Source organism: Triturus cristatus, chromosome 3_1 (genome assembly GCF_964204655.1).
Source record: "Triturus cristatus chromosome 3_1, aTriCri1.1, whole genome shotgun sequence".
Classification (NCBI taxonomy): domain Eukaryota; kingdom Metazoa; phylum Chordata; class Amphibia; order Caudata; family Salamandridae; genus Triturus; species Triturus cristatus.
This window is the reverse complement of record NC_140583.1, coordinates 856,452,772-856,477,299: the sequence shown is the minus strand read 5'-3', so window position 1 is coordinate 856,477,299 and position 24,528 is coordinate 856,452,772. Positions and strand designations below refer to the sequence as shown.

At 41.9% G+C, this 24,528-nt stretch overlaps 1 protein-coding gene across 3 annotated transcripts in view; it reads left to right on the top strand.

Moving 5' to 3' along the window:
* RAPGEF4 (Rap guanine nucleotide exchange factor 4) overlaps positions 1 to 24,528 on the top strand; it is a 1,002,526-nt gene that overhangs the window by 858,684 nt on the left and 119,314 nt on the right. For all 3 annotated transcript variants that reach the window (XM_085645283.1, XM_085645282.1, XM_085645284.1), the window contains 3 exons: positions 5,793 to 5,939; positions 14,144 to 14,241; positions 19,914 to 20,039. In XM_085645283.1, the coding sequence (XP_085501409.1) occupies positions 5,793 to 5,939; positions 14,144 to 14,241; positions 19,914 to 20,039 (371 nt within the window). The remainder of the gene's footprint in view (positions 1 to 5,792; positions 5,940 to 14,143; positions 14,242 to 19,913; positions 20,040 to 24,528) is intronic.

Here is a 24,528-nt window from a genome sequence, read left to right as displayed (position 1 = left end):
ACTACGGGACTTACAACCCATGGCTATTCTATGGGGAGGAGACTTTAATACATGTTTAGACCCGACCCTAGATAGATCGACGGGCAATGACAGATATGGCAAACAATCGGCCAAGTCTCTCAGAGAGGGCATGGAGGAGTGGTCTATGGTAGATGTCTGGAGGATGCGACACCCAGGGCGCAAAGAGGGTACCTGCACATCAATGACACACAATACTTGGTTATCATGACTAGGCGGAGATAGGCACACGGGGCACGTAGGAACCACGCTGCATGGAAGGGAGGAGCAGAAACTAGATCTCCTACAATCCTTGGGAGTAACACTATGACCCCTGACTTACTTTATAGGCCCCGCCCAGGTGGAGCCCGGGGCTTGTCACTTGCATCCTACAGTCCCAGCCGAAGCAGCAGACGGCCATCGTCATATCAAGACGCACAGAATTGCTGGTATACGGAATGTTCCTGTCGGGGGGGATGAGCCCTCCCTAACTCGGCACTCATCTGATGGAGTACTAGCGAGAATCGCCTAAGGGGCACAGCGATCTGCGAAATCCGTAGCAGTGCCTGAATCTTATTGGCACGGAGCAGCAAAGCCGGGGTCCTGACGGAGTAGGTGTCCTGGTCGAATGCCTGAGTCAATGCTGCACGGAGCAGTAACCCCTCGCCTGGATGCTGTCCAGGTCTGTCGATTGACCCGTAGGGAGGACGAGAATCCTCCTGCCTGAGTACATGCATCACCGACAGGGCAGTATGCCCCGCTCAAAGGTCTTGCAGCGGTTTTGTACTGCGATGGGGGCAGGTGCCTGACTAAGCGACGCCACGGAGTAGCGGTGTTAGGATCTTGGAAGACCGCCTTCGCCCCAGCGCTTACAGGTGATCTTGATTTTCCGCCCCCTCTTCTCGACGCCTCACAGATATTGCGCGCATATGGTTTGGAGCGTGAGGTAACGTTTCATTCCGTTAAAGACTACCCGATGTCAAAAAGAGAGGAGCCAGACTGGTAGGGAAATCCTATGGAACTGCTCCCGAAGTAGTGGGAGACGAAGAGGCCAGTCGGGCGGCGAGCTCTATCAAAGAGAGGGTTATCTCCAGCCAGATAAGTACCTCAAGAGGAATGGAATAATACTATTCTTTGTATTGGTTTTCATCGTTGCTTTTGTTTTATTGTTTTATACCATGGCATATGGAGAGCAGTGCCGCTGACTATCCAGTAAGTCCATACAAATTGGGGTGGAAGTACATTGCCTATCAGGACAGAAGTGCTAATGCTTGTGTTGTGTTTTGCTTTCAGGGCACACTGGGTGGCAGATAGGAATGTGAGGTCCACAGCGTCAGATGACATCCCTTGCTGAGCCTAGCAGCATCACTTTGCTACTTTCTTTTGTCCCTTTTTTCCCTTTCCCCGGTGGAGAGATTATTCTTGTACTGTTCTCTGTATATACACTCGGGGATATCTCTCCGTAGGGGAAGGGGTTTACTAGCATCCACATCGTTCCTGCTGTATCCGGCTGTCAGGTGCGTGTGCAGCCTACCTCTGTGTGACAGTGGTCTAGAATAGACTATTGGCTGACCACACAGGAAGTCAGCATGTGGATAACGAAAGTGGAACATTTACCCAAAACAATGTCAGACCACTCCCCAGTGCGACTTGAATTAGCCATTCCCACACATACCCCACGGCAATTTACGTGGAGATTATAACAATCTGCACTTCAGGTCCAGGTGTTCCGTAGTGAACTACATAAAGCGATTGTGGACTTTTTTCAGCACAACACTGGCTCTGTGAATAGTTCGAGGACATTATGGGAGGCATTTAAGGTCACTATTAGAGGACACTGCATCAGTAAACATGCAGGAATACTTAGAGATATCCAACAACAACTAAAAATGGTGGAAGGGGAAATTCAACGTTTAGAGGCAGAATTCACCACTACACTAGACACCTCATTACTAGCGGACATCAGGCAAAAAACAGACACATTTCACTAGTTTGCAGACACTGAGAGTAAATATATATCACGTAGGCATAGAGCATGAAATTATGGAGAGGGAGGTCGACCAGGGCGAGCACCATCAGATAAGATTAAACCTGCGCACACAACCGCGTATATAACGCAAATCACGAATGAACACAATCAGCCATTATATGACACCCCCTCAATACTAGAAAGCTTCACAAATTACTATACACACTTATACACTACGCAGTCCTCAACTTCTACACTAGACATCTATAACTATCTAGATGATATCGGATTAGCATGGCTGTCTGACGAACACCGGGAGTATTTTAGCCACCACATCACAGAAGCCGAGTTCAAGGAAGCAATTAACTCACTGCCTAATAACAAGGCCCCTGGCCTAGATGGCCTCCCAGGCAAATTTTACAAAGAATACAGAGACCTCCTTGTGCCCCACCTGGCAGAAATGTACGAAGAGGCCTACGAAGAAGGCATGCACCCGATGACGCTTCGGGAAGCCTTATTGATAGCACTCACAAAACCTGATAAAGATTTAACAAAATGCGATTCATACCGGCCCTTATCATTGATAAACACAGATGTTAAGATTCTGGCTAAAATATTAGCAAACAGAATACAACCATTACTGGGATCCCTAGTTTTACCGGACCAAGCAGGCTACATACCCACAAGATCCACAACGCAAAATATACGTACCATATATTCAATGTATCACAGCCTAGACCCAGATGAACCAGCAGCCGCCGCCCTACTGGACGCGGCGAAAGCATTCGACTCGGTGGAATGGGTATTCATGTTCGCAATTCTGAGCAAGATGGGGTTACCCGCACCTTTTATACGATGGATCTCATTATTGTATACCGAACCCAATGCCAGAATAAGAATAAATGGGATCACTTTCAATCAGATCGACATAAGTCACGGAACAAGACAGGGTTGCCCACTTTCACCTACTCTGTTTGCGCTCACATTTGAACCCCTAGCCTGCAAAATTCGCCAAAAACACCCTAATGCAGCCTTACAATTTAGCCTTCGACCTATCGGGATTTCATTATACGGATACGATATGGTAATTTATGCTCGACACCGAACACTAACTTAAACCCACTCATTAGAGAATATATCAGCTATGAAAACTACTCAGCTCTCAGGATAAATTGGGACAAATCGGTAGTAATACCCCTTACAATAGAGACACCACAACCAAATCTGGATTATCCACTGCAATGGCACACGGATTCGGTAAAATACCTAGGCATCTGGATCCACCGAGATCCAGAAATAGTGACCAGAGAAAACTATGGGAAAGCCATATCAAAACTGGAAGAACAAGTGGGCAAATGGATTAAGATGCCTCTCTCACTAGCTGACAGGATTGCATTGCAGAAAATGATAGTGCTACCTAGATTCTTATACTTGTTCTGGAATATCCCGATCTCGCTAACACAAACGTTTTTCTCCAAACTGAGGTCCACGCTACAACGTTTGACATGGGCAGGGAAACAGGCCAGGGTAAGCTGGAAAACCTTAACAAAACCATATCACCAGGGAGGTTTTGGGGCCCCGGACTTCCAATTATATTTCTACTGTGCACAGGCGCAGCACGCACACTAATGGTTGCAACCACACGCACATATCCCACACATAGCAGTGGAGGGCGAAAGTGTCCACCCAAATTTGCTGACAAATTACATATCTGACCCAATCAGATCTACACCAAGAGAAACGATACAAACAGCTCACTGCACCTCACAAGCGTGGCATACACTAGCATATCACGCGTGGAATCTCCCACTATATGCCCCAGCGCTGCCATTGGCTAATCATCCCAAACTCTTGGTCACACAAGAAAAGAAAATGCGTACAATGTTGGGGGAAATGGGTCTAGTGACCATGGGCAAAGGGTTTCCACACAATAAGTTCATCTCGCGGACGACCCATCCCTATGCGCACATCAAACGTCGTTAAAGATGTTTACCTATCTGAGACTACGATCAGCAGTTAAAGGATTATACACATAATTTCCGGACGAACCTTCCTAATTAAATGCACTACAAATTCTTTTAACAGCACCCACACGCCGGAACCTAGTAACACATCTCTATATTGCATCACAAGATGAACAGAGACAAGGCCCAAATATATCGCTTCAAAGGTGGGAGAAAACTATAGGGGAAACAATAGACGAAGGAGACTGGGATTACAGCTGCACTCAATTACACATACTTACATCAAACTGCAATCTGCGCATAATACATTTTAAGTTCTTACACCAAACATACTACACCCAGGTCAAATTGCATAAATATGGCCTTAGAGCAGACGACAAATGTGTGCGCTGTACTGCACCAATGGCTGACTTCTTGCACATGGCGTGGGCATGCCCCCAGCTTCAAAAGTACTGGCACGATATTACTGATGCGTTATCGACTATGCTAGCTGAACAAATTCCAAATACGCCAATAGTCTGTCTGCTGGGAATCCGCAAACTCAAATTAGCCAAAAGACGGACATTTTTGGCTGTAGCACTCTTACTTGCTAAACGACGTATAGCTATGAGGTGGGGTAGTGAAAGACCCCCCAGATTCAAAGACTGGCTCACCGACATGACCTATTGCAGAGAGACACTAGAGGCATATGCAGAGGACATACCACAGGCTTCTAGACCTCGAGACTTCTGGCAACCACTAGTGGAATGTCTGAAAGCAATGCAAGAAGAACCTTGAACTTACAGTAAGAGATGTCAGGATATGTAAAGGATAGAGATATTTGATGGGAAGATAAAACGACTGGACAAAACACGACACTTCACCAATGAAGTATATCAGGTCAAGGACATTTGCACGGGACTCTGAATGATGTTCATGAGATTATTGAATTATTCTGAAGCTTTTGTACTGTATAACCAATGTCTGTATTAACACGAGCTATTGTGAAGTGAGACAATGTAAACAATTTGTGAGAAGACATTATATAGATGACATACAATGTTGCTGTTTGGTGGAAAAATAAAATAATAAAAAAATATATATATATTTATGTCAAGTGCTTCCTTTGACGTGGAAGAAGCTTCTAGAGATTTCCCTTTGAAGTGCACAGGTTTCCTTTCTCCCTGCCCTGGCCTCAGATGAACTATAGGGGGTATGCAGCCCTTTGTGTGGAGGCAAGACACAGCATATTCAATTGTAAGCATCACTGTTCCCAGCTCCGCCCTCCCATCCTGCCAGTTATGGCCCATTAGGCACACCTAAGCTGTGTAATTTTTTTAACTGTAATTTAAAATCCAACTTTAGCATAAGAGATGATTTTTCATTACAATTCCAAAGACACCAAACATGAACTGGGTACCTGTTCCAATTTGGACGTTACAGCTTATTATATGTAATAAGGTAACTCCAATGTTCTCCTATGGCAGAGGTACACCTTACAGTAGTGAAAAACTAATTTAAGAGTTTTTCACTACCAGGACATGTAAAACTAAAAGGTGCACATCCAACTTTTTAAATACACTGCACCGTGCCTTCTGGGCTGTCCAGGGCCTACCCTAGGGGTGACTTATATCTAATAAGTCTGTTAAGTAGGAGATTGGGGCATGTCTCAAAATCTGAATTGAAGAATTCTGAACATAAATCCAGTCTTTTGTGGTTCTAGATGTATATTATAAATGTGTTTATGAAGTGGCTAGTCTGTGTTGTTAGATTTCTCTGTGTGGGCTAAAGAAATAGTTTTACGAAAGTATATGAATCATCATTTGAACTGTGTGCTATAGTATTGTTATGTGTAATCATTGTTCTAATTTTTCTTTGAATAGTTCTCTTTAAGGTTTACTGCATTGACCACACCTACACTACAATTCGTGTGCAACTGTCTTCATCTGTGAAGGAAGTGATCAGCGCTGTAGCAGATAAACTGGGTTCTAGTGAAGGATTGATACTTGTGAAGATCAGTTCAACAGGAGGTATTTATTTATTTATTTATTTGTATATTAGAGCTTTAGAAAATATGTGAAATACATTTTGCAGCCTTATTAGATTACTACCAGAATTCCAGAACTTACAGACTGTACATTTTGGGATACCGGTCCAGTTTAGTAGGGCTCCCAATACACAAAGAGGTACAGTTGCTTCTGTAAGGATGACCTTGATCAGCGTAACCAGCAAAGACATTAAATAAACCATTTCGATCAGAACAAAGCTCCTAAAGCATCCTGATGATGTGTGACCAACACTAGAGAATTTGTCTCCTCTCTGTCAATTCAAGCATCAGAATCTGGAACTATTTTAAACTTTAATGATCACACCTCAGGTAATCTCAGTGTTAACTGCTACCATGAATTGAATTGGTTAAGACAGAGTCTAGTTTTATTGTCTGACAAACAAAGGGCTGCAGTGCTTATGATAGTGGGTATTTCTGGTACAGTAAGGGTTTGTATGCTACCTTGACTTCCCAGTCAATAACATGTGAGACTCCAAGGAGATCAAAATGTAGCCATCTTGCTGGGCTGTAAGCTAAATGTAAAGCATCACATAGTGTCATTTAGAGAATTTTGGAGCCCCTAGACAAGATATATTTTGGTGGCCCATGTTTGGAACAACTTCGAATTTTATTACCCACTTTTTGCTAATTCAGGAAAGCTTAAGATACAAAAACACAGAAGTGAGCTAGAGAGAAACGTCACTTTCCCAGGGTGCACCTTGGAAGCTGGGGTCCCTAGTAATTGCCAGGGCCACTGGAATTATGGGATTGTGGAGCCATAGTGTTTTTCACATAATTATAGGTATACCGCATTTGCCATGTAATCCATCATCTGCTGCATAATCTGCAGATTTTAACCAAAACTGTTTTTGTTTCTAGCTCAAAGGTTTCAAAAGTTACTAAAAACGCTGATAAATGTTATGCAGCTCAGTGGAAGGTCCTGTGCAAAGGTTGACTGTCACCTTTCTGTTGCTTGTTGCTATATTTGAGTGTTAAAATGGTACTAATGAGGTGCAACCAAGTGTAAAAATGACACACTAATGAATTAATACTATCACAAAATGTGTCGCATTATGTTACATAATTTGGCTTTTCTTGCACTGTAATTTACTCAATCCTGCCGCATAATTTGGCCTTCCGATGCTGCATAATTCCAGTCGCCCTGGTAATTGCCCATTTTACCCATGCCTTAAAATGTCTCTGATTACATAAAACAAGGTGAAAAATCACTTATTTGAATTCCTTTGGCCTGCACAATCAACTAAGTGCCATAAAATGCTGTCACTGAAATATCTGGTTAAAAGGAGTCAAACATATCAAAATGTCTACGGACCCAATCTTAAATCATAAAAGTTGTTTTATTTCAATCACATGGTTCTTTAAATAGGGTGTCCCTGCAAGCTATAGTTCCTCTGTTAGCCATGGGACACTTCGAGACTATTTCTACTTATGCCAGCATATTCCATTCATCAGACTTCTAACACTATTTGAATTGTTACATTAAATCTCTGTTTTGTCAACTTGTTATCCTTCACTCTGGACTTGCTTCTGCCCCAGGATTGTTTACCAAGATACTGGCTTCCCTAGTTGGCCTTCTCCTGGAACATGGCATTTCTGTGTTTCCAGTCACAGGTCACTCCTCTAGAGGTAGGTAGGTTCCTGAAATCTGATGAGTGGCAGCTTGACCAGGAGAACTCCCACCTAAAAAAAACCCCAAATAGTATTGATTCCAGGTAATTTCTCAGCAGACCTGTGCAAGGCATTTCCTCACACTCACCATTACATAAAACTCCATGATCCGAAGGATAGAGAAATCTCAGGGATATACATGCAAGTCAAAGGGAATCTAAGAGCTTGCCCCATGTGTGTCTCTGGTCACATCTAGAGCCTTTGGTGCACAATCTGTTAACTCAGTAATCTCCCAGACTGAGGCAGTTTGATGATTTATTCCCACTTTTCTCAGCACTTCCTAGCTCACAGATTCTCTGATAGTAGAACTAGATGGGCCAGTAGTGTATTGCGTATAGAACGACTATTTCGTCTCTAATGGGAATCGCCTCATGGTAGACATAGTAGTCTCCTATTACATCAGTGGTGTAGCGACACCAATACATAAATAGTAAGACAAATTCATGGAGTATATATACCTACCGACGGACTTCTTGTGAAAACAATAACGTGCATGTCTATAACCTTCACAAGTGAGGGGCTTCTTGAATTCAAAGGATGTCTTTAATAGATTTCTCAATATAACAGATTACCAGGATTCAAACAGGATTCGCAGAAACTCTGTGTTGTGACTGACATGCTAGGATGCTATGTACCACAAGGAACTTCTGTCATTCAGGATAGTTGCCAACATTTGCACGTTTTGTGAGATTCCTGTGGCTGTATGGAATATGTAGTCCTTACCTTTACTCAGGTGTTCACCCTACTACCCCACTAGAGAGGTGGGGTTTATGTCCAGATGCTGTTCACCTTCTGTGCACCTCTCCAACCTTATCTGCTCATGAAAACATTCAAGTACAGGAGCTTCAGAGTAGCAGGCCATGAAGAAAGTGCATCCTTCACCACATCCTGTCAGTCTTGTTGCTAAGTTGCTCTTCCACAGTCAACATCTAACCTCCAGCTTCTTGTATTCTTTACTGCATCACTATGTCTGCAGTTAACTGTGTGTCCAAGATATTACACATGTGGTTCCTAGTTTCACAAAAGCACCACTACATTTGGAATTGCTTTTATTGTATTTTTAAGACTGGCGTATTATTTGAGAGAGTGAAAACCCACTTAAAGTAATAATCACAATCCTTGTCAGGGTGAAACGCAAAGTCACTAACATTAACGTGTGTGTAACCCTCTTGTAGCTTGGCACAAAGCCACCAGGCTTAACTTAGAAGTAAAGTGGGAAGTATTTATACAGTACTCAAACAGTAATAAAGTGGAAACACCACACAAGAGTAACTTTTAATAAATAAAATGACACAAAAACAGCAAAACTCCAGTCAGTAGAACCAAGGTTATCAATTTTTAAACTTTGAGGTTAAAATAACACCCTGCCAAGTGGTGTTAAGCACCAACAACTCCTGGGTGCTCTTGAAAGGGACAAAGTCTAAAGTTAAGACCAACTGTGATACAGTGTGGGTTAAATACAGAGTCCAGGTTCATCCCAGTGAACAGTTTTCCCTTTAGACTACAGGCCTAATTACGACTACAGCGGTCCATTGGACCTCACTGGCAGTCCAACTGCCATATTGCGAGTACAGTGGTAGGACCGCCACAAGACCAATGCAACTGCCTGGGATCCGGGATCCCGCGGCAGTGGCACAGCGGTCAGAGGAAGTAATATGCTGGCAGTGCTGCTGCGGCATATTATATTTCCTTTTCATGTAAACAAAGGGGGCCCTTACAGGGTCTCCAGCCGCCTTTGTGCATGGGGGTGCATGCAAGGTGGCACATGGTGTGCCCCCCCCTGTGTTTCTGCACCCCCTGTTCCTGCACAGAAATGTGCTGTGGTGCTCCAAAAGCGGTGCCTTTCTAAGGCTCTCCTTTGAGCCCTAGAAAGGCACTGCCATGGGTCTGCCACTGCACAGACTTCCCGCCAAGATTAAGCTTGTAATCCGGCGAGCGGTCTGACTATGAGTTTGGCAGTCGTCCTGAGGGCGCTGGCTGCCCAAAGAAAGATTGCCAAACTCGTAATCAGGGCCTTAGTCTTTGGAATGAAAGTCAATAATCCTCAGCGGGGCAAGGTAGCAGGCTCTGGCTGAAGAGGGCGCCACGTCATCAGATAGCTGCTGGACAAGGTCAGGGCAAGGCCATTGACTTTTGATGGGAAAGCTCACAGTAGGAGAAATTTGAATTTTATGGCCAGAGGATGTCCCTTGCCGGCTGGATACTTTTTGTGCCTCCGCCTAGTGAAAAGATTTCTACATTCGTACTTCGATTCTTCCAGTGGGGCAGGGCTACAGGATGTAGCCAAAAAGGGCTTCACTAGGCCAGACACTTTCTCTGCGAGGTCCAGCTGAACCGGATTTGCTGAAGTGGAAAACAATTGTGCAGAAGCAACCTGGATATTTGGCCCAGCAGTGATGCACCATTGTTGGATTAGCTTGACAGGTTGTTCTCGGTCTACCGTCATTTCTAAGAGCAGAAAGTTGCCAAAAGGTTTCTAAATTTCAGGTTTTAGGAACCTTCAGAAGGATTACAGTATGACACCAGCCAAGGCTGGACAGCACCGTGGGGGCCAAGACTCACTCCAGAAGAGGCCAGCAGGAGGGATCTGGACTTGTCTAGTTGGAACTGGTCAGCTAGGAATGCATATAAAATTCCTTTTGGAGCTTGTTATATTCCTGTAGCCCAAAGAGGAGGTCAAACATATCCTTATAACCCTTGCCCTCCACTTCTTCTTCAGGTTCTGCATAGGAAGGCAAAACTGTGGTGAAATACCTTGCAAAAGACGGTCATCCCCGACAAGATGTTATCTAAATAGCCACCTCAGAGCACTTGGGATGGGGAGATAGGAACAAGCAGGCAAAAAGGCATGACACAAGATTCCAAAAAACTGTGACCATTTAAAGTAGGAGTTTTAGAAATTGTAGATTTAGGTGCTGGTCAAGATAAGATGCTTATCAACTATGATGTGCAGAAGATAAGACAAACTACTTATACGCCTACTCAAAGTCTGTACAAGTTTATGCCGCAAAACATTCACACTACGATATCGCTATGCAAAGTGGCAGCATTTCACCTCCATCAGCTAATGAGCATCTAATGGTAATCCCTCTCAAAATTCCATGACTTTTCATAGGTTTCCTTCAAACATATATATATAATGAAAATATATGTGACAGAAATTGAAACTCGGATAGCAGGTGCACAGCTTTATCAAGGTCCAAGAAATGTAAACTTGTAGATGCTAGGCCAGTCATTTGTGAATCCTCACTTTGTAATGGCAAGCACAAGCGTGCACCTGAATATGTCAGAGATAAGAAAGCACTATGCATCCTACTCAAATGGACAAGCAAAACGGCAGTATTCAATTTGGCATCAGTTGATCAGTGATTTTAAAGTAAATTATGTGCAATTCATCAATCGTTTTGAATACATCTCAAAATAGCTTTTCAGAACTTTTTTCAGAACTTTCATGAAGTAACATTAGTTCTCGCGATCACTTATTATTGGTCTAGACCATTTCAGAAGTGCGGCCAAATAACATTATAATTCTTTCTCACTATCCTCCTCATTCTTTTACTTATTATTTACTTGTCTAATGCTTATTTTAACTCTCTTCTTGAATTGACCACCTTCCTCTGCACTTTACCTAGAATTCAAAGTTATTTCCTTTAAGTCTCTGCAATATCTTCAGTTTTCAGACACTCACCCTTCTTCACATATGCACCACTAAGTTGCAATGCCCTGGTCTTTAGCCAATAAATTGCTTCCAGTCCTGATAAGGTAGCCCTCTAACATTTTGGAAAATAAAGCTGCTCGCATAACTGAGATATTGGAATAAAGCAGATTCAAAATTGGCAACACCACAAATATTTTGGTGAAGGACCACTGCAACTGTGCATCATTAACAGACATTTCAATGCATAAGAAGGAGATAATATGAAGCAAATGTGCCACACAATGGTTTCTTTATAATGCTTTGGCCCAAGAAATAAAAAAGAATAGGCATTACTATGCTTATCCATGCCAGGAGGAGGTAGGGCACAAAATTGGATTTGCCAAAGGAGCAAGGGTTAAAAACTGAAAAGGAGTAGCCCCCATTAAGACCCTCTAATTGCTGTGTTAGAAAGGTGAAGGGGATTTTCTTCTCTGTGCCGGGATATATGTGGCAAATAGTTGTCTAACAGTGTTCGCTGACCAACTTGATTCAGATATGGGAAATCCTGCGCAGCCCATCTCGCTTGTTGACTTACACCTGCCAATAATAGGGCCCACTGTTTTATGATCAATATTAGCAAGATTTAATAGGGGGAGCCAATCCAGAGCCGAGCCAAGCTAAGGGTCTGACTTGGCTCTAAGGTTCAGTACACGAGCCAAGCCACGAAAAAGTTTGGCATGTATATTGTGGAACAAACTTAACATAAAAACATGATACAGTCTCTTTAAAATTCAAAACAGTTTATTTCTTCAACATGCAGAAGCGTTTCACCTAAGAACATCAGGTTATATCATTCCATAGTCAGATATTCATTAAATGCGACAATGCCATTAGTGGAATAAATACAAATCAGTAGTCATGTAAACCCTAAATGTGGCCTAGATTCTTAGATGGAGAAATATTATAGTCTATTAAATCAAATATAAGAGATGCTTGTACAGAGCACATCCTGAAAATGGAGGATTTAAAAGTGTTCTCATATGGAAAAGGAGGATCTGTGAAATAAAATGTTTGCCTAGGATCCCACAATTGGGACAAGCAGGGAAGCAGGTATTCTTTCCAGTTATCTGGTTTCACATTTTGATATTTAATCACATGATTTATATCTCTATCTCTCTCACACTCCTGTTTTACATCAAAGATCACTTTTCTGTCTTTTATTTTTGGAGCATGACCAAAAACTAACACAGATATAGCAAACCCGACTCAAGGCTACCAGACCCAACTACCAAGACAAGAATGCACTTATTTGTTGGGTGTCACACCCCAAACACCCCCTCCCACCCAAAGCTACTTCCCTTGGAGTTATCAACCCACTTGTTTAATATCTATGTCAGACCCTCGAAAAGAGAGTTGGCTGTAACAGTTTGCCGGATATATAATTATGCAGTTGATTTACAACTACTGCTCTGTTTAGATGAAAACACCTTTACTTCACAGGACTTCCAAAATACTATGCATTTTATGTGCAGATTGATGAGAAATAATCGCCTAATATTAAATGCTAAAAAATTAGAAGTAGTAATCATGAATGACAATTATGATCTCTGGGCCTACTGATACTGGCCCTCTGAAATAGGTCCTCTTCCTGTTTCCAAGAAATCAGCAAAATGTCTTGTCATAATGATTGATAACCTTTACAGTAGATTTACAGGTGTCTAAATGTATCTTGTAACTAGAAATATGTTACCATAATGCTCTAAGGAGCCTCTAAAAACAACAATGGCAGACATTATTGGTTCAAGAGTTGATTATGCAAATGCTACCTACATAGGACTCCCCAAAAGGGATGCCTTTGGATTACAGATAGCAACCTCTACAGACAAAATTAATTCCGCCTTCCCCATCCAATTTCAAAATTGCTCATAGGTCTTCAATAATTTTTCATACATCAAGCAATATAATACCGAGCCCGAATTGTATGCAACAACACAGTTTTTTATTTATCAGTACAAACAATAATTTTTTTACAGTTATTGTTTTCTTATTATTTCACAAATTCATTATATCACACTGAAACAACAAACCTTGTTCAGTTCATATATTGCACCCATCAAACCTGACCAACCTCATGCATTCAACCCCACCTACACAAAAATGATTAAAACCTCCCTCTACTGTACCTTCTGCATTCATACTACACTAATACAAAATGTTATACCTAACTAACACCACAGAAAACGCTCCTGGGACTTGCTTGGACACAGATCATTGCTAAAAATTCCATTCTTTCATAGTTCATATAATCACATACCTATTACCATCTTATTAGTGACGCCATTATCATGTCTTTCATCACCCCTAGACCTCTGGTACCGGTATATTTTTGTTAGACTATTGTGTGACATAAATATTGTGCCCTAAGTATTGTCAACAAAAATATTGATTCTTTGGAGTTCATAATAGAACATACACACCCAATGAGTTGGGTGTAATTGATATTTCGGAAATAATATTTGTCACATGCTATTTGTGACACAGAGCCTTCTTGAAATTGATTCATTTTAGAGGTCAGGATACATATTGATGTTGTGCCACATGTAGCCCCTTGAGGTAACAATTACCAAAGTACATTAATTAATTAATTAAAACCTATGATTTAATCAAAATCATACAAAAGAATAAACATTTGGTTGATTTTTAAAACCTGTAGTAGACAAACATACACTATGACTTTGCTTTTTGGAAAATGAAATTTTCTGTGTATTTATTTTCCCTAAATTTTCTATGTATAATTGTTTATGGTTATATTCCTGTAAAGTGTATTTGTACTGAACGTTTGCTTGCTTACATCCTTGCAGAAAAAGTGGTCCTCAAACCTAATGAAGTGTCCGTGTTTACATCGCTGAGCATCAATGGACGTCTCTTTGCTTGCCCCCGAGACCAGTTTGATTCCTTGGTATAAAATTATTTTTTATTTTACTTGAATAGCCACAACTGATGCTCCTGCACAGCACTTGAAGTGAATAGTGTGTCTTAATAAGGGTGTGTACATTTTTTACCATCACTTCTTCTTGGGTAAGGGAGTGCTCCAATAATGATAATATTGTTGAGTTCATGGATAAAATATCATCATATTTAGAGGCTGGTGCAAATGGGACCTGTTGTGTTGAAATCTCATGATACAGGTATATAACACTGAAATGAAGTCTAATAAATGTAAAAGTCAGCGCACACAATTACAAAAAGGTAAGTAGGATTTGTATATAGCTTTACGTGTATAAATTGTGGAATGTAGCTTTTATGCCTGAAATAAATGTGTACATTTCGAAAGATATGTTTCCTGTATTCTAATCAGTGTTTAGTTTTAGCAGGCAAGAGATAGTGAGGCAGATGGGATAGAACTAATTGCCCCATATCCACAGTATGGGGCTCATTCAGAGTGCTCCAAATCTTGGCTTGTAAGGCTGTATCTGGTAAATACAGATACTGCAGGATTTAACAGTATTTAACAGGCCATTCATAATTGCCCCAATCTGAGTTTAACATCTCAAAATAACATAATAATTCTGCATTTTTTCCTTTGATATACAAAACTTGCAGTGTTGTATTTGCCTTCACAAACTTCAACAGGTTCCACCTTGTGAACTGTGTGCAAGGAAAAAAGTATATTTTTTATATTTCTCTTAATCCCTATTTGAGTGCTGTGAGAAAATTTGCCTTTTTGCATGGCCATTCTCTTTTTGCTGACTGGTACTGCTGTTTTTTTAAACTCTGCACATTGAGGCCCTTCTGCTCAGCACTGCTGCCCAGTCCTCAGTGTATTTGGTCTAAACCCTAAAACATGATATATTGGCTAATCCCCAAGTGGGAAATTGTCAATTGGCATTTATGATTATCCACTGAGGCTATAGTATATAGTACACCAGCGGCATGAAGGACACAAGGAAATAAAAGGCCAACGTGTAAACTGCGGTAAGAACAGATTACAGGAGCCTAAAAAAATTCAGGTTCAAATGAAAAAGAGCGAGTCTGAGTGGATTTACTCTTTCATTTCAGAGGTATGAGGAGAAGAGCGGTTGAGTTTCTCAAAGTTCTGGAACTTCCTGCTCGTGTGAGCTTGTAGTCTAAATAGACAGGGGCCTGTGTGTGCAGTGCTTTGTGAGTGATGCAGGCCGTCTTGTTGATGCACCTTCCTTCGATGGAAAGCCAGTTTAGGGACTTGAGTGCAGCCATGATGTGTTCGTATCGTTTGCAGTCTGTAATAAGCCGGACTGCCATGTTAAGTACTGATCTGATGGGGGCGAGGTGAGTTTTCGGGGTCCCGGTAAGTATAGCATTCCTGTAGTCCAGTTTAGAGAGGACCAGTAACTGAACGACCCATTTGAAATCAACTGTTGGGATGAAAGATCTGATTTTTCTGAGGTGTTTAAGTGTGCAGAACGGGCCTTTGGCTGAGTTCTTCATATGGTCTTTCAGTGATAGATCTTTGTCCAGGATGAAGCCTAGGGATTTAGCCGAGTCTGATTGAGTGAGCGATCAATTTAGGCTTTGAGGTCAGAGATCCAGCCTTGGATAGGGAGGTGGTTACTTTTGGGGGAGAATAGAATGATTTCTGTTTTGTTGGGGTTCAGTTTTAGATGGTTGGAGTAGAACCAGGATTGAATCTTACTCAGTGTGATGTTAAGATGAAGGATGTCGCTGTGAGATTTGATTTTGTAATAGAGTTATGTCTCCTCTGCGTAGAGGTGATAGTTGATGCCTGCTTGTTTCAGGATGATTGTAAGAGGTTCCATGAAGAGGTTGAAGAGAGAGGGGGAGAGAATTGAGCCCTGTGGAACACCAAGAGAGACCAGAGTTGGATTAGAGAGGCAAAATCAAATTTTGATTTGTTGTGTTCGATGTTGGAGGTAAGACGAGAACCATTTTAGGGCTGTGCCATTGAAACCAGAGCGTGTCTTCAGAGATTCTAGTAAGGCAGAGTGGTTGACTGTATCAAAGGCGGCTGAGAGGTCCAGTAGGATGAGAAGGCAGGCATCTTATTTTTCTAGGGAACGATGAATGTCATCCGGCAATGTTGAGCATGGCAGTTTCTATGCTGCAGCCTTTCCTGAAACCAGATTGGAAAGAGTCAAGTTGGTTGTATTCGTCTATGTGTCCGTTGAGTTGCTGCAAAACACATTTCTCCATGGTTTTCGCTAGGAACAGGAGGTTAGAGATAGGGCAGAGGTTGTTGGGGTCATTAGGGTCTGCCTTTGGGTTTTTAAGTATATGTGGGATTTGCCCTAATTGAAGGGACTCAGGTACACACCCTGAGGCAAGGGAGGTATTAATGATTTTTGTCCAACATGGGGTGATGATGTGATTTTGGTTCTGAACTAGTTTTGCCGGGAGGGGATCTTTGGTCTGTGAGGTCATTTTGAATTTGGCTATGAAATTGAAGACTTCGAGTTCCGTCAGGGGTTTGAAATTTGACCAGTTGGCTTCATTTTCCAGTTGGGAGTTACAAAGGTTGACCTCGATTCCAATAGGAGTTGATAGTTTGTTGAAGGACTCAGGTGGTTGTGTTGTCGTAGGGAGAGGGGCATCATTAAAAGAGATTTGCCCAAGATGAAGGACAGTGATTTGAAAGAAGGATTGATTAATTTTAGCGATTTTGTCAGTGAGGAAGTTGGCAATTTCATCACATCATTCCTTAGAGGCTGTTATTTCAAGTGTTGCAGCTGTGGTTTATCTTTTGACAATGTTAAAGAGTTCTCTGGGCCTATTTTTTGCCAGATCAAGTTGGATACAGAAAAATTAGGCTTTTTCTCTCAAGATGTGCTTCTTATAAGCTAACCTAGCCGTCCTCAGGAGAGTTATACGTGAAGAAGTGGGGTTTTGCCTCCAAGTTCTTTCTGCTAGTCTAAGTTGCCTTCTTTCGTTGTTGAGTTCTGTGTTAAACCAAGATTTTGATTGGATTGTTCTTTGCTGTTTTAGTTTGAGTGGAACAACTTGGTCGAGAACTTCAGTTATCGCCGTGTTGAAGTGGGTAGTGAGTTCATTTGCATTCTGGGAGTGCGGGAGCTGTTGAAGTTGTACATACATTTTTGACTTGAGTTCATTCGCAGGGATTTGTTTAAGGTTTCTGGTCCATAGCTTAGGTTTGTAAGTTAAGACCGAGGGGTGTTTGACAATGGTCTTGATGTTGAACAGAATGAGATGGTGGTTGGACCAGTGAATAGGAACAATTTCCTTAAGGGAGACAAGTTCAATGCTTGATATGATAGCGTCAAGAGTAGTGCCAAGGTATTCAAATGTCGAGTATTCTGCTTTGTTTAGAATGGAGAGTTGGATTACTGTTTTATGGATTATGGTTTAAGGGAAGGTGGTCATAGAACCAGTTTGATGTGGATTAGGTAGAAAGGGCTGCTCATTTGGGTGGGCCTCCAGCTTCCTCCAGGGCCTGAAAGGTTCTGCAGTCTTGATTTTCCCTGAGGATGGTGCAAAGTTCAGGATGGTGCACTGTAGGCCTGCGCTCTGTGACCTTTGTGAACACCTAAAGTGCTTGGACTGAGAAGTGGGCTCCAAGGATCAGTTGGCTGAGCCCTTGTGCGACTAGAAGGGCACAAAAAGATGCAACAGGCCATTTCCTGGTGTGACCACTTTATTTGTGGCGAGTGGACCTGGGCCAGACTGTGCTAGTGGTCTCTGCTTGAGTGAGTCCTGGACTCTATGGGTGTCATGTATAAAATACGATTTGGTAAAAATGGTAGCAATTTTCGTTCCGATTGTTATGTAATACACTTGTATTTTGTGAACCGACCATTCTAATTATTAGGTCAGTTCACAAAATATCAAATCATAGTGGGTCAAAATTCAACCTACATCATAAATATTAATGATTTGTGACCTGCTATGATTAGCTACAGTCACATGCATGGTGGCCTAAGTTAAGCAGGTCACCAAGTCTGTTATTGCTTTTAATAAAGCGATTTATTTTTGTTAAAAGGAAAACAGGATGTGTTTAAAAATAAAATAAAAACGTCTGCAAAGATTTCTTAGGAGCAGGCAGAGTTACTAGGGACCACTGCCTACTCCTAAAAAATATTTTCCACGTTCACAAAGGGGAAGGGCCCCCTTCAGGGCCCCTTCCAGTTTCCAAATTGGTCACCACTTCCTTTGAGCTGATGGTAAATAATGACTGTCTTGTGACAGGATTTATATTGAAAAACAATAATACATACAAAAGGAATCAGGATTTGAAAAGAATGCCTTTACATGCCCCTTCCAAATACTGATTCTTTTTAGTTTCCGAAACCCATTTAAGGATTTGGAAAACCTTTTCAGAGTCTTTAAATGGGCTTAGTACATTTCAGAGAGGGTTTTAACATTGGCCGAGCCCCTTTCACCCAATGCATTCTTCATGCAAGTTGTAATAAGCTGACCCTTGCTCTCGGGGCCGGACAGCTACTTGGTGGCACAACAGGATGGCTTCTCCAGAACCTAGGCTAGAGGAAACAGTAACAAAGTACACCGTTAATGGTTTTATTCTGCCTGGTACTGTAGCACTTCTTCAGAAGTACAGATGAATGTAATAAACTGTACCTAAAGGGCTTGTTATTAACTAATTCAAGTGGGGTTCAACATATTTAACACTAACCAATCTGTCACAGGCGTTTCTTCATGGCCTTTTCCAAATATGAGACAGGACAGGAGGCACCAAATGGTCAGAAGGATGTGTGTTCTAGGACAGAAAAGTTTGACTTCCTGTGCAGGGTCTGTCTGGTTTTCAGACAGCTCCTAGACTAGGCCAAAGAGAGAGCTTAGTGGGACGTACATTAATCAAAGCCCAATGCAGACATCCCAAGCAGGGATAGCTTGTTGCGTACATATCTGGAGGCATAGTTTCCCAGGCAACCGTATCAGTTCTTGTCAATCATTTGTTCTCTAGCAGAGGCCTGAGCTGGCAGAAGAAAATTATGCATTCACTAAACGCTTCTGTGTTGGCTGTAGGGCTGTAGAACTGTTGTCTGCTCCACTGAGACAACATGGAGAGATACAGCAACTTGGTCAGCAAACATCATGCCTTCCCATGGACACTCAAACAGGAAAACAATAAGGTCAGACAGGAATAGCAAATAAGGGCAGTAGCATAGTTATCATACCCCTCTTGAATAGACATCTTTCTGTAAAAGTATATGCAATATACGACATTTATTAATTGGAGGAGGGGAAAGAGGTCAAAGAAAACTTGATACTGAAAATAAATCTTCATGAATGGGAATATTGGAAGATGCTTGTTAGCAGACTGATCCAAACATCGGCTGAATATTCTGCTATTGGGGACCAATTATTTTCATACACCGTTTCTAAGTGCTAAAATACTGCATTACCGCGAATTTTCATGTCATGTCTATACAGTGAGGACGGGAATTGTTCAAACCTTAACCTCCAACATGAAATGCATTCTGCGTAAACTGGTGCTTGCTGCTAATTTAAACAATGCATTACATTCAGATGGTCAACATTTCACAATGACATTACTGTTCTATTGCTATATTTACTGGTCCATCTTGGTCCATATGTAGATGAATGAGCTGCCCAGTTTGCGGTATGATCAAGTCACGTTATCCTTTGTTCTGTTTGTAGACGCCACTAGCAGAACAGGAAGGACCCTCGGCAGGCACTATAGGAAGCTTCGAAATGATGAGCTCAAAGGACTTAGCATACCAGATGACAATCCATGACTGGGACCTTTTCAGCTGCGTACATGAAGTATGGACTGGCTTCATCTTATTTATTACATGTGTCTCTCTCTTTTATCTCACGTTTGCATTTTAACATCACTTCTTATAATATAGATGAATTTCACAGTACTATTACATAATCATAGGTCCAACAGACAGACCTACCAGGGTATTACGATGTTGTGCTTTGCAAAAAGAAATTCTTAAATCACCTCTTTTATAAAAAAGCCTGTTACATTTTATAAAGCCCACTGCAAAATGTATAAAATGTGACTCGCTCTGTCTTTATTGGTCCTTTACTGACGCTGGCCTAAAAAAATGGGTAGAGTGGGAACAGCAGGCAGGACAGATCTTCACACCCTCTCCTGTGTGATATGTGCTTCCACCAATGACATCCCAGGGCACCAAGCTGCAGCCTACCACCGAAAAGCCCAGAAGATTCCAAAACGTTGCAGGAAAGAAACCAACACACCATAGGGAAAAAGTTATAGATATTAGGACTCTACAGGTATGAAATGTTCTAGCCTCCTTTAGCAACTTCTCCAGCTGTTCACATATTTCCATTGCCAGCATACTCTTGCCATCTGTGGTAGCTTCTGGCTTCTTTTCCCTTCTATGCAATGTTTATTTTCTTTGATGCCATAGGGAACATCAGCTGTGTATATCATTTTACAAAATGCACACAGATGTCTATTTGTGTACTGCAATGGCAAACGTCCCATTAGTTTCATCATATAATTGCCATGTGTTGCACCAAGCTTCACTAAATAATATGACCTGACAGTACGATCCTGACCACTGGTAATGCATCAGGATAAAAGCAATGAGCTAGATACAAAAACGTTGTCATACTTGCTAAGTTGTGCACTTACATGCATGCTCATCAGCATATTGTTCCATCCACACATGACTCCTAATTTACCTTCACAGTTGACAGCAGTCCTGTAATCCAAACAGGAAAGGAAGAGAGGACATACAAAAGGTCACACATCTAAACATGATGTAGCAATGAGAAAACCATTGGGTTGTGTTAAAAGATTGAGAGAAATGTTTCCCTTTTTGCAAGGTCATCCATCCTGGATGTTACTGCCTATTGCTTGATCCTATTTTTGTTGACCATATAACTCTGTATAACTCCAGTTAAACCCCCTTTTAGCATGTTGAAATTGTTCTACACACGAATGGCATATTTTACTTGTTTATAAGTCCCTTGTATATGGTACAGCGTGTGACCATGACCTGTAAGTTTATTGTTACTGGTAGGCTGCAGCTTCTATTATGCCACCCAATGCAGTGACCCCGGAAACCAGCTACCATTGTAGCTTAGCAGTGCACTTTTAAGGTTGCCAATTCAACCTGTCAAAATACACCCTTTTAACATGCCTAAACGTTTATTTTAAATGCTAATAGGTCATCCCTAAGGCAAGCCTAATGCCCTTAAGGCAAGGTACAGGGTATTTAAAGGTAGGACATGTAAATGTTTAATGTTAGCGCATGTCCTTACAGTGTAAAAGCCTAAAAGCTATTTTCTCTGTAGAAAGGCTAGCTGCCTTCACAGGAACACACTGGATTACATTATTACCCTCACTAGTTCTAATTTCGGGTTGGTGGCACCTAGAAAAATCATTCAGGGACTCATTTTAAGAGTTATTCAAAATTCAATTTAAATGTAAAATCGAATTTTGTGGAGCTATTAAGAAAGAGTTTTCTTTTTCCTACTTAAAGTCTCTGAATGCCTTACTGTAATATGTCAACTGTCACCTGGCAGCAGATGGTCCTACTGTAGTCAGGTGAAAATTGCTCCTAGGTCTGGGACAATTTGTCTTGGGTGTGAGGAGGTGTTCTTCACTTGATAGGATGGCCTGCTGGCTGTGCCCAGGACCCTGACTTTCTTGATTACCTTCAAAGGATGCCTACCCTGTCACAGGTAGATGTAGCTCACACCATGGCCTGACCCCTCTGTTGTCCTCGTAGTCAGGCTGGCACCATTCCCAGTAGGATGGGAAGCTGCCCAAGAACTGGTTTTGAGTGAACATAGCAAAGGGGTTGCCAATCTTTATAGCCACACCTGTGGGTGGGTACAAATAGCTCTGACCAGAGGAAGAAAGGTTCTGCCATATTAGATTAAGGGGAAAGGGGCATTGATTACAGTAAAACACACAGGATGTGTTGGAAAAGTAGAACTATTACCACATTAGTTAAGAAGTGGCCAGGAGTTTCCCCACACACAGGCTGGCACTGGACATACATTTGGCATTCCCAGTACCATGTGGAAAACACTGCTGGATCTTAGGAAGATTGAGAAGCATACTGCCCTGCTATCTGAAGCCCTGAGAACACTGGACCTGCTTTACTTGTACTCAGGACCCCAGAAGTGACTCCAAAGCTCATAAGGATGTCTTTATGCTTGAGCTACAGTGACACAACAAATTTCATGAGGTTTTTTCCTGCATTCACAGCTGACCAGTTCCAACTGGAACTGCCTTGAACCCTGATGCTGACCTCTTTTGGAGTGAGTCTTGACCCCTAAGTGCTGCCCCCAAGGTCCTGGACCTTTAGCTGGTGTTAAAGTGTACTCCTCCTGCCCAGTGCTTAACCTGGGACTTAGAAACATTTGTGCAGATCTCTGCTCTGTGAACTGGTGGGGTTCCAGAACCAACCTGCTAAACTAGTCCAACAAAGAAGCATCACCACTGGGCCAAAGGACCCCATAGCTACTGCTATGTTCTTCCCCACAGCAGCAAGCCCCTTGGAATGAGACTTCGGTGCTGGAATCAGACAAAGTTAAACCAACTTCACCTTATCCTTACCCCACTGAAGAAATACGAGCTCCAAAAAAGTATGATCATCGAGAGCTCCCCTGCATGAAGTCACCAAAGTTATCAGATAAATGTTGAGGGCTCCTGGGGTTTGAACTCAGCACCTTTCCTGCTCAAAAGTTTTCCTGCCTAAACTGAGACTTCACTGAGACTTCAATGCCGGAATTTGGCACCAGCAATCTATCTTCAGCTACTGCCTGCTGCCGAAACATGTTGAAGACTTTCAACTTCCAAAAACATTTTTTAAGTACAAAGGTAACACCTTCAGCCAGTAAAAATGCTTTCTGTGTCCAACCCCTGCCCCATTGTGGTCAACTTTCACTCTAGTACTGGTCAAGCGCAACCAGATGGCCGCGGTTGGCGCTCAGCAATTTTCGGCACAATTTTGACAGCTAAACTTTAAAAAATCATAACTTTTGTTCCTGCTATTACATTTTTGGCATTTTGATGTCATTTATTTAAAAAAGGTTTCCATATTTTCTAAATGGGTTTGGAATTTTTATTGTGATATGTTTTGACTTTATTACTGTTTGAGTTCCACATAAATCCTTTACACATTGCCTCTAAGTTAAGCCTGTCTCCTCTGTGCCATAGCTGCTAGGGGGTTGAACTCAGGTTAATTTATTGACTTTACTGGCTCACCCCGATAAGGTTTGTGATTATTGTCTGAGGTGGGTACTCACCCTTATCAAATAATACTCGCAATTTCTTACAGTACCTCACTGTTCCAAGGGGTATATTGAAGAGCTTTCTGGCCCAAGTCTAGGAAATAACCTTCTTTGAACATGCACAGAAGGGAAGGCATCTTATTCTTCTGTTAGGAGACATAAACTGATTTCAGGATCGATAAGTGCTCCAAATGAAATGGTTGTGACCCGCAAAGCACTGTATAGAGGAATTCAGGGTTTCGCTGTATTGTAATAGCATAAGGCACATCAGTATCTTCATTTGCCTTTATAGCAAAGTGGCGTATGAGAGCTCTTTTGAGACTATTTAAGTCCCAGGTGTGTTTTTGCATATTTCCAAGATAGAGACCTGATTAGCATTCGGCTACAAGCTTCTCTTTCTTTGTTCCCAGGTTCACTATAGTTGTGCACTTCAAAGTGGTCCTATGTGGTGATACATAGCAGAGTGAGGAGTCCGTGAATCGAAACTGGGGATAGAATGATTAGCACCAGTGAGAGCAGTACAATTATTCACCTGCTTCATCCGTATGGAGTCACCTTCCTTGCACATGTAAAATGGCTTCCCCAGGGACGCTGCTCAGCTTATTTTTCTATTGTTTTTCTTTTGACGTTTCTACTTTTTGTTTTAAACCAATTTGTTTCACTTTGGTATAATCTTCACAATATCAACAGGAGTCCTTTCTCTGGAGTTTGTATTGTTTACCACCCATGGGCTTGGTGTAATTTCTGTGCTATTTATTTTGTGAATTGCGTAAATGTATAATTTGATGTTATTTTATGCAACTTTGAAAAAGTCCTTTGGTGAGATGAAAAATGTGTTGGCTGCTTTGGCTGTTCTGTTGGAGGGAGCTTTATTTGAGTGTCAAGAGGGCAGGGGGCTGAGCACAGAGCTCTTGGAGCCTTCAAGGAGTGATCGAGGGAGTGAGTTAGGGACAAAAGGGGCACCTTAATTTGAGCCAGGGTGTCTGGGAACGCTTGCTCTAAAAATGAAGGAAACAGACATGTGAGCCAT